The following is a 10040-nucleotide window of genomic DNA, read 5'->3' as shown; positions in this document are numbered from 1 at the left end:
TTAATTTATAATTTCTGCGATATCATCACGTTTAATGCGTCCTTTAGTGTCTAAGTTTCTATCATTAATACCTACAGCAACATTAGCATCTGCATCTTCTTGATACGGCTCTACATCTAAATCATTTGCATCAACACAAATATTATGTAAAACACAACAACTTATAATAACGCTGGGAATTACTTTGGTGTCATATATATTTACGTATCTCAAAATGCGGAATCTACCTTTTAACAGCCCATATGCTTGCTCAATAGCTACTCTTGTAGCAGAGTGCTTGTAATTATAATTTTTCTGTTTTCGACTCAAATGTCCATTGTCTTTGTAAGGCGTAAGTAGGTGACTTGCATTTGAATACGCTGAATCACCTAACAAGTGATAATCTGAGGGCACGAGATCATGAATATTGTGGTTCAATTTTTTTCCTAAGGGAGACATTTTTAATACCCTGGCATCATGGACACTTCCAGGGGGACCTAATGAGTTCATAAATGATAGTATCCTTTTTAATTAATAACTTTACCGGCATAACAATCGATAAATTTATATCTAGCATTACAAACTCCTTGTAAGACAATTGAATAATATTTGTTTCTGTTGATGTAAGAGTTTGCCATATTGTGTGGGGCCACTATTGGTATGTGCGTTCCATCAATCGTACCTATAACATTTGGAAATCCTTGTCTTTTACGAAATGCAGTGGAGAAGCACTGTCTCTGTGATTCATTTTTAGGCCACTGAATTACATCTGACGCAATTGAAACTAAAGTATCTACAACTTTTCTAAAGTAACACCATGCTGTTGAAATGGTCAGATCAAATCTATCGGCGACGGTTCTGTAAGACTGGAAATGTTAACCATTTTCAGAGTAATTATACAATTCATTTTACCTGTACGACTCTTGATTTGCGAGAATCCATAGACCTACTAATAACTGTGTTTTCGCATCATTTCCAGGTCTCCCAGTGTGGTGTACGGAACTAGCCATTGACAACTTATCACCAATTTTAATTAGCACTTCCTCAAAGCTCATTTTCGTCAATCGGAAATGTTTACGGAAATCTACAATACCTATGACTTTTAACTGGTACCTACGCAATTTAATATTTTTAATTACCATCTAAACTGTAGCTTTCTACAATGGCAACATAATTCTTAATGCATACACGTTTACTTTCCCCATGTTCTCTCGTAGTTAAAAGTTGTTGACTAACAATCACATTGTCATCATCGTCGTCGGAATCTACTTACTACAGATGTCCAAAACGCAAGGAGTGCTGCTGTAGCGCGTTTTCTACTTGTGCCAAGAATAGTAGAATGGATTATACTATCCTTGTTAGACATGTTTATGTAGGTTATGTCACGGTTAGGAATATTAGGTTATGTAAAAACGTTCGGAAAACATATAACTCGAGTTGCGAACCTGTGTAGGTTACCTACCAACTGGGTTATTTACTCGGGCATAATTTCCGAAAACGCCTCAAGTGACCAAAGCGGGACCCGGTCCGCCATATTGTTACTACACATCCGTCATCCGTCAGATTTTGTGTTGTGTTGTGATTTTCGAATTATTTCCGTAATTATTCCGGTCTATTTATATAAATTGCGTTTTATCGACATGGTGTGTTGTGCTGTGCGGAGTTGTTATGCCCGGGATGGGATTGACAAAAAGAAAATAACTGGAATAACTTTTCATAGGTAAGTACAAACACAATACAGGCTAGTATTGATAGAATTTCAGCATTTAGTTTAGGTACCTACTTACTGTCAATTTAATCACGATAAAGCCGACCTATGCATATTGTAGGTACCTATTATCACAGACAACATATACTACAGACGGTCAATGCAATGCTATAGAAATAAACGCAACACCTAATAGAGTACGGTTAGTGTGTTGTCTACCTTGCAGCAGTCGAAATAATTTGTCGTAAAATGTGGTAGACGCACAGAAAACTGTTGTGTGTGGTAAAAGTGTGTAATAGATGGAGTCATTTTTGTAAAAATAAAATACATACTCAAACCTTATTTCCTCGGCTTCAACGCCGGCCTTTATGTAGATAAGATAAGCGCTCACTTGTATAACATCATAAATTACATGAAATAGGATACATTTTAATTCTTCATTTTTCTCTTTTCTAAACATTTAAAAAATTGATGGAGCGGGTTTGGTTATACAAGGGCGGAAACTAAATTTGGCCTCCACATATAAAATTATGAGGTTGGACAAGGAAAGATTTTATTAGAATAATAAACATAATTTTTGTTTTTCCATAATAAATATATTATTATACCGGGTGGTGACTTGTTCAACGCATCATAGGAATTGCAATAGAAATTTTTTCATTTCTGATTATTGACTCTCTAATTATTTTAGAGAGAAAGTCTATTTAGGTTTTTTGTAGGGAAAAAAATTACGAATCCATGCATACTACCTATAGCTTTTAATTTTCTGAACTTTGAATCCAAGAAATTGGATAATTAAAAACTGGCGCTTTTAAGAAAATCAGTGGTGCCATGGCAATTTGAGATCAAACATGACAAATGCAGGCGCTTTTGTTTGGTTTCCTAACTCCATGGAATTACCGATTTTATAAACGCGACAGTTTTTAATTTTTAAATTTTTACTGATTCTGAATTTATAAAATACGAAACGAATACGAAATACTGATTCGTTTATATAATTCGAGGTAAATCTTTCACTCACGCCTTTGACGTCCCGACGAAGGCGACGACGGGCGACTTTAGCGCCCCCCAGGCTTGGCGTCCAAGGCCTGGGCCCCCCTCGCCCCTCCTACTCGCACGGCCTTGCCTACCTATATGTATCTGTGATAATACCATCACAATTTTTTTTTATTAGGGGAGGGAGCACTTAACGAACTTTATTTTATGTCAATGTGTAGGGTCAACATAGTCCAGTCAAATTAGCTCCAAAAGTATTCTGAACTGGATGTTGGCATTTCACACAACGAAACCAAGTGTATTCTATGTAGTTCACTGCTCGGAAGCTCCCGGAACATATTGCTATACACAAAAAAAAAACAAGAAAAAATGGAAAAATGCAGTTTTTTTCGCATTTGACTTCCAATTATCTCGTCAACTATTGCTCGAGCTCATAGAAATGAATTTGTTTAGAATCGAATTTTCAGTTGGTACCAGGGCTCGGAAAGGACCAGAACGAGCCGGAACGCTGTTCCGGTTGGTAAAAAGTATTACAATATTGTTCCGTTTCGTCGAAAATATTTGTACACTGTTCCTTTTCGTAAAGGGACCGCAGCGTCAGATCCTCTCCATCCGCACACAAAGAAATTTTACAGAACCCTACATATTGTTGGATTATTTGTCATTAATGCGATAAAAATCACATGGAAACGAAAATACGTCCTTCAGATCATACCAGCACACGAAACCCATTAGTATCCACTGGTCTCCACACCAAGGGAAACAATAAAAATGAAACATTTAATTTTTGTTACGTTTTCTCGTTGTTTTAATGTACGTAGTACATGTTTTCTATGTTACCCCCCCCCTCCCCCCTTCCTCCTGATGGGCTGATGCTTGCGTTCCGGCGAAAATTTCCATTCCGAGCACTGGTTGGTACAGAACCGTTCATTTTTAAATGTTATTGTTTTTTCTGGAAAAATACAAAAAAAGTAATCCCAAAAATTAACATTTGTTTTTGTTGATACGCCCTTCTCGATGCTTTGTCCTTCAAACTGGATGACTCCTAGAGCGTTTTCAATATTTTTATGGATGGTGGAACCGTAAAACAACCTATTCCAACAATTGTCTGTTGTCCCGATGAGTTTTGCAAATCGACGGACTGTGGAATTAGTTTAGTGGAAACCCCAGAAATAGAACAAGAAAGTAACTTTATGATAGACCCTTGGCACTCTGTTTAATAAAAATCATACCAACTGTATCGGATACAAAAATCGATCCTAAACAAATTCGTTCTCTTCATTTTTTCCGTAAGAGGAATAGTTAACGAGATACCTAATTAAATGCGAAAAAACGACATTTTCCCATTTTTTCTTCGTTTACTTGTGTATAGCAATATGTTCCCGGAGTTTCCGGTCAGCTAGACTGTCATTTACGGATTCAGGGGATTTTTTTGCATACAATACACATGGTTTCGTTGAGTGAAGTGACAACGCACTAAACCGGCAGACAGTAATAGATATAAAACTATAAACCATCTCGAGGATCGCTATTAAAACTTTGCTTTGTGACAATTTTCGTAGGTAATTGCACAAGTGCATCAAAATGCTCTTTTAACAAATTATGAAGTGTAACTTCAGCGCATTTTCCGTAAATTGATCAATACTTCCCCAAAGGCCATACCTATATGTGCGCTACGTTTTTCATTACTAGACGCATATATGGTTAAACTTTTAAAGAAATATCTTCATAAATAAGGAAGTTGACACTTACTGCGCAGTTGATATTGCGCGTCCTGCGCATGCGATTATTAATCTGATATTTATAAAATGCAATACTTTTGCTTTTACTATAAGTATCTTTGGTTAAAATTTCAAAGAAATATCTCCATAAAGAAAGTTCGCATTGCGCAGTCTGCGCATGCGCACATCTGATTTTTACTATATGCGATATATTTGCCTTTACTACAAGTATCTGTGATTAAAATTTCAACAAAATATATTAATAAATAAAAAAGTTAACATTGCGCAGCCTGCGCATGCGCAGTTCAATCGTCAAGATTTTCTTTGACTCAGGTGCCAGAGCGATACGCTACCGAATGCAAAAAGAACGAACTAAATATCTTCAAAAACTGTAGGAGTAGTTAAGGCCTCGGCCAGACGGACGGACAGAGAAAGTGGCTGCAATAGCGCACCCAACTTCGTTGGAAAATGCGCTAAAAATTATCAGGATTATTTTGATGCACGAGTGTAATTCGGGGGAATATTTCCCGAATAAACATTACAAACTCACCTTACCTACTTATAAAATTGTTAAGTGTATTCCCATGAAATGTGCAATTATCGCAGGGCTCTTTCGTTTTCTACAATGCAATTACCGCTGTAATTGACCGATAATTGCACACCTCAAATGGGATTTATTACATATGAGGCAAATATTCATTCGAAAATTTGCTTACGTTTAGGTTTTCTTTATCCAAGTTAAATGAAGTTAAATTGCTGATTGCAAGATTTATTCCACAAGCGGAGAGACAAGTAGGCAAGTAGAGTACGTAGGTATATAAACAAACACGGAGATTACACTTTTTTCGAGAATTCGAAAGGTAGTGCAAGTTATATCGTTTCTTATGCACCCAAAGACAACGAGTAATACGTAATTGCGAATATGAAGTGATATTTGCTTTGTATGTGTACCTGCAAAGATTATCAGCACTTCGCCTCAGATGTAAATTATGGGGATTTCTTGTGGGACAGCTTTCTAACAAAAAAGTATCAATACTTCTTTCCCTAGACAATTTGCAAAACCATTCCAATAAAAGAAATCTGTAGAAGAACCAACACATTGTTGTATGTGCTAATAGATGGAGCAAAATAGAGGGATAGCAGGTTTTTAAATAAGGGGATATTTGACACAAAACTTAGCGTGCTTTTTCCCCTTAAGATTGACCGTCTGTAGTATATGTTGTCTGTGCTATTATGCACCATTTGTCAACTTAACTTTCACAATTCAATTCCACCAAGAAAATTTAGGTATAGGTACTTAGTCATTTGATATTTACTGATAGCTTTTAAAACTACCCCATTCGGACCTACACAAATAAACTTAAACTTTTTTTATAATCGTTCCATATTTGTAACACATTATTACATTTGGTAATTAAGCTTAAAAACAATAGGATCCGGCCCTGGCAAGTCGGCCATATTGGTACGACACTAAGCCCCGCCCACAGGTCCCATTTTAATAGTATTGTTTAGATGCTAAATAGCGTCTTCATTTATACTATCTCGATGTGTGTTGTGTGTGGAAGACCTAACCACAAACTTGCTTTCTGTTAGTGAACTTATTAAAAATGGTAATTCGGTCAGATTTGACAATAGTTCTTGTCACATTTATAATAAGAACAATGTGTTAGTCGGTACAGCTGAATTAAACAACGGTGTTTAGGTATAGACTAAACGTGTTTAACCGAGAGTTGATTGCAGCGGCAGCGAAAGTGACAGGAGGCACTTGGCATCGCAGGCTGGGACACATGAATTCGAGTTATATGACGAAAATGAAAGACGGTTTAGTACAGGGGGTAACATATTCAGGTACTGTACAAATCCAAAAACAAGATTGTGTCGTTTATTGCGAAGGTAAGCAGGCAAGATTACCTTTTTCGCATAAAGGTACTCGGGCTAATAGTCTTTTAGAGATCATCCATTCAGATCTGTGCGGGCCGATGGAGCAGAAATCGTTTGGCAGTGCCAAATATTTTTTGACCTTTGAGGATGACTTCAGTCGAATGGCATTCGTATACTTCTTGAAATCGAAAGATGAGGTACTCAGTTGTTTCAAAAGGTTCAAGAATGAGGTCGAAAATCAGAAGAATGCTACGATTAAAATCTTAAGGACAGATAATGGTGGTGAGTTTTGTAGCAAAGAATTTGAAAATTTTCTAGAAAGCAGCGGAATAATTCACCAGAAAACCAATTCGTACACGCCACAACAAAATGGCATGTCTGAAAGGTTAAATCGAAGCATCGTGGAGAAAGCTAAGTGTCTTTTGTTTGATGCGAAGCTGGACAAACGGTTTTGGGCAGAAGCAGCAAACACTGCAGTACATATAAGGAATCGTGCTCCAGTAGCGGGTTTGCAGAACGCGACGCCGTATGAACTTTGGACAGGAAAGAAGCCTGATGTCAGTTATTTCAGGATATTCGGCAGTACAGTAATGACGCACATTCCCAAAGAGAAGCGATTAAAATGGGACAAAAAGTCTAAGAAGCTGATATTCGTAGGTTACAGTGACACTGTCAAAGGGTACAGGGTATACGATCCCAGTAATAATGCGGTCACAACCAGTAGAGATGTAATCGTAATGGAAAACTTGGATGATCGATGTAGTCTACCGGATGGAGACAAAATCCCAGAGAATATCGAAGAAGTGGGAGCCATCGAGTGTGAAGGTGATCAACACGTTGCAGTTCAGCCAGTCGATCCTGAAGGCAACAATACTCGAGAAGTGGGAGGTACCGAGGACACAGGGACAGAAAATTCTACAGTTGAGGAAGAAACTCCAGACATGCTTAGAAGATCGTCTAGACCACCGAAACCTAAGGTATTTGAAGATTACATCACTTGTTTTTCCAGTGAGGCCACAGTTTGCCAAGGAGACCCAATTTCGTTGGATGATGCTTTATCGAGACCAGATAAACAACGTTGGCAGCATGGCAGAGGAACTCCATTCGTTTGAGGAAAATGACGCGTGGGAGATTGTCGACACACCAAGGGAAGGCACGATTGTAAAGTGTAAGTGGGTGTACAAAAAGAAATATAATAGTGAAAATCAAGTGAGGTATCGAGCTCGATTAGTTGCGAAAGGTTTTAACCAAGTGCATGGTGTTGATTATGAAGAAACTTTTTCGCCAGTAGTCAGACATTCAACGTTTAGGTTATTAATAGGATTAGCAGTTAAATTTGATTTAGAAATAACACATTTAGATGTTCCTACTGCGTTTTTAAACGGAATATTGAAGGAAACAGTTTTTATGCATTTTCCTGATGGTTATTCACAAACAAATTGCGAGAATAAAGTGTTAAAGTTGAAAAGGGCAATTTATGGATTAAAACAAAGCTCTCGCGCATGGTATGAGAGAGTAGAAAATTTTTTAAAAGAGTTAGGTTATCAGAAATCAAAAATTGAACCATGCATGTTTATAAAACGAAATAATAACTTGATAACGATAGTCACGGTTTATGTGGACGATTTTATTATTTTTTCAAATGATATTAATGATACTAACAATTTAAAAGGTAAATTGAAAGAGAAGTTTAATATCAAGGATTTAGGTCAAGTTAGACAGTATCTAGGAGTAAAAATTAATGTAGATAAGGAAAATCACAGAATTACGTTAAGTCAAAAAGATTATATTAATGAATTATTAGACAAATTCAACATGCAGGATTGTAAAACAGTAGCTACTCCCATGGAGACCAAAGTAGATTTTGTAAAAGATGAGGATGTATGTAATGGAAACATTCCATATCAGCGATTTATAGGTAGTTTATTGTATTTAGCCACCTTAACTAGACCAGATATATCTTTTTCGGTAGGTTTTTTGAGTCAGTTTAATCAATCATTTAGTCTGGAAGGCCGCAAAAAGAGTTCTAAAATACTTACAGAAAACTAAAAGTTATGTTTTAGAATTTAAAAAAGATAATAAACCTCTGCAAGGTTTTGTTGATGCTGATTGGGCCAGCAATCCAGTCGATAGGAAATCATATACAGGTTTTTGTTTTAAATTGTCCGGATCTGTAGTATCATGGGAAAGTAAAAAGCAGCGTACTGTAGCCTTGTCAAGTACTGAGGCCGAATACATGGGTCTTTCCGAAGCATCTAGGGAAGCGATTTATTTAAGTAACATGTTATCGGAATTAGGTGTAGATTGTAATCCTGTAGTTGTCTATAATGATAGCCAAAGCGCACAAAAGCTGTCTGCAAATCCGGTCCATCATAACAGGACCAAACATATTGATGTTGATGTATTGTTCGTAATATAACAGCGAATAATTTTGTAGAAATTAAATATTTGCAAACAGCTGATATGCCGGCTGACATTCTTACCAAAGCCTTGAATTCGATTAAACATTATAAGTTTTTAGAATGTTTAGGCATTGTAGATGTAAGTTATTGTTAATATTTTGTGCTAGTGGGAGTGTTAATATGAGCCCAAAATATGCGTATCTGGCAACCCTGTATTATGTATAAATAAACAGCGCTATGATGGACAACAGTCAGTCCGTGTGGTAAACTTGATAAGCACGTTTGTTTTAAGAGCTTTCCCTTAAATCAGAGGATTTTAAGCTGACGTGGGAAGTACTGTCAGAGTTTCCTGTTATATTAAAAATTGAAGACGCAGTTGACATTGACTCTCTTTATACAGAGTTTGCGTGCATAAAATCGGTTTTTGAGGTTCTTCCTAAAGATTTACCGAACGATAAGATATGGGCGCATTTCTTTAGAACAAACGACACAAACGATCTTAAAAACCTAAAAAAAATAGTTGGTTTTGTTTTATCAATTCCAACAAGCAACGCCTTCTGCGAAAAAATTTTCAGCCTGTTGAATAATGTATGGACTAAAGATCGAAATAGGATGTCCATGGATTTGATCAAATCCGAATTGCAGACTCGCATTAATTATGAAGAATCGTGTTCAGAAATTGTAACAGTTTTACAAAGTGCAGATGGACAGAAACTTTTGAAGATTGCCAAATCTAGTGATATATACATAAGAAAATAATATATTGGTTTGGAAACATATTAGGGAGTTATTGCAAACGTTACGACGCAGTTCCCTTATTAACGCTGACCTTATTTTGACATCTACGCGTGCGCAGACAAATTTTTTAATTAAGGGAACTTTATTAAAATACTGCCTTCCCTTATTTACGTCCCAATACGGTAAGGATTTAAGGTAACCTTATTTTCCCTTAAAGCATCAGCTGAGTAGTATCATAACCTTTAAAATTTACATGAAATAATCTTGGAAGATCTGCTCTTGAAAACCGAAAGTTTAGCAACACCTCTGCCTCAGTTAAGGTATTAAAATCGAAAGGGGGCCCTTGGTTGACTTCTTCGCGATTAACGAAAATATTATCCATAATGACATACTCATAATCATCATCTGCAGCGTCACCCAGAATAAGAGCTTCCAAAACTTCTTCCATTGCATCCACAGAAAATAAATAAATACTCAATCATAAAAAATTTAAATAATTTGAGGTTAGAAATAAATAAATACGTTGAGTGTTAACTGCTTGTAAACTGTCACATGCAATAACTCAATTTGTGCTGTCAAAAATAAGGTAGTTCCTTATTATAGTAAGGCAGTATT

General features: G+C 36.5%; 1 protein-coding gene across 1 annotated transcript; it reads right to left on the bottom strand.

Annotated features, from left to right (window-relative positions):
- LOC116173447 (protein ALP1-like) lies at positions 1–1236 on the bottom strand. The gene is made up of 4 exons (XM_031490936.1): positions 1119–1236; positions 892–1063; positions 524–837; positions 1–476 (listed from the first exon to the last, which is right to left on the bottom strand). The coding sequence occupies exons 2-4, from the start codon at positions 1032–1034 to the stop codon at positions 1–3; spliced, it is 933 nt and encodes a 310-aa protein (XP_031346796.1). The 5' UTR covers positions 1035–1063; positions 1119–1236.
- Positions 1237–10040: the final 8804 nt, after the last annotated feature.

The sequence above is a fragment of the Photinus pyralis genome, unplaced genomic scaffold (assembly GCF_008802855.1).
Source record: "Photinus pyralis isolate 1611_PpyrPB1 unplaced genomic scaffold, Ppyr1.3 Ppyr1.4_LG6, whole genome shotgun sequence".
Lineage (NCBI taxonomy): Eukaryota > Metazoa > Arthropoda > Insecta > Coleoptera > Lampyridae > Photinus > Photinus pyralis.
This window is presented reverse-complemented; position numbering and strand designations above follow the sequence as displayed.

What these genes read in the sequence shown, in the direction of transcription:
- LOC116173447 (XM_031490936.1), bottom strand. Translation starts at nt 1,034, where the DNA reads ATGAGCTTTGAGGAAGTGCTAATTAAAATTGGTGATAAGTTGTCAATG. An exon ending in GCAAATCAAGAGTCGTACAG is followed by an intron (nt 838 to 891) that starts GTAAAATGAATT and finishes CCAGTCTTACAG; the next exon opens with AACCGTCGCCGATAGATTTG. An exon ending in ATTTATCGATTGTTATGCCG is followed by an intron (nt 477 to 523) that starts GTAAAGTTATTA and finishes TGAACTCATTAG; the next exon opens with GTCCCCCTGGAAGTGTCCAT.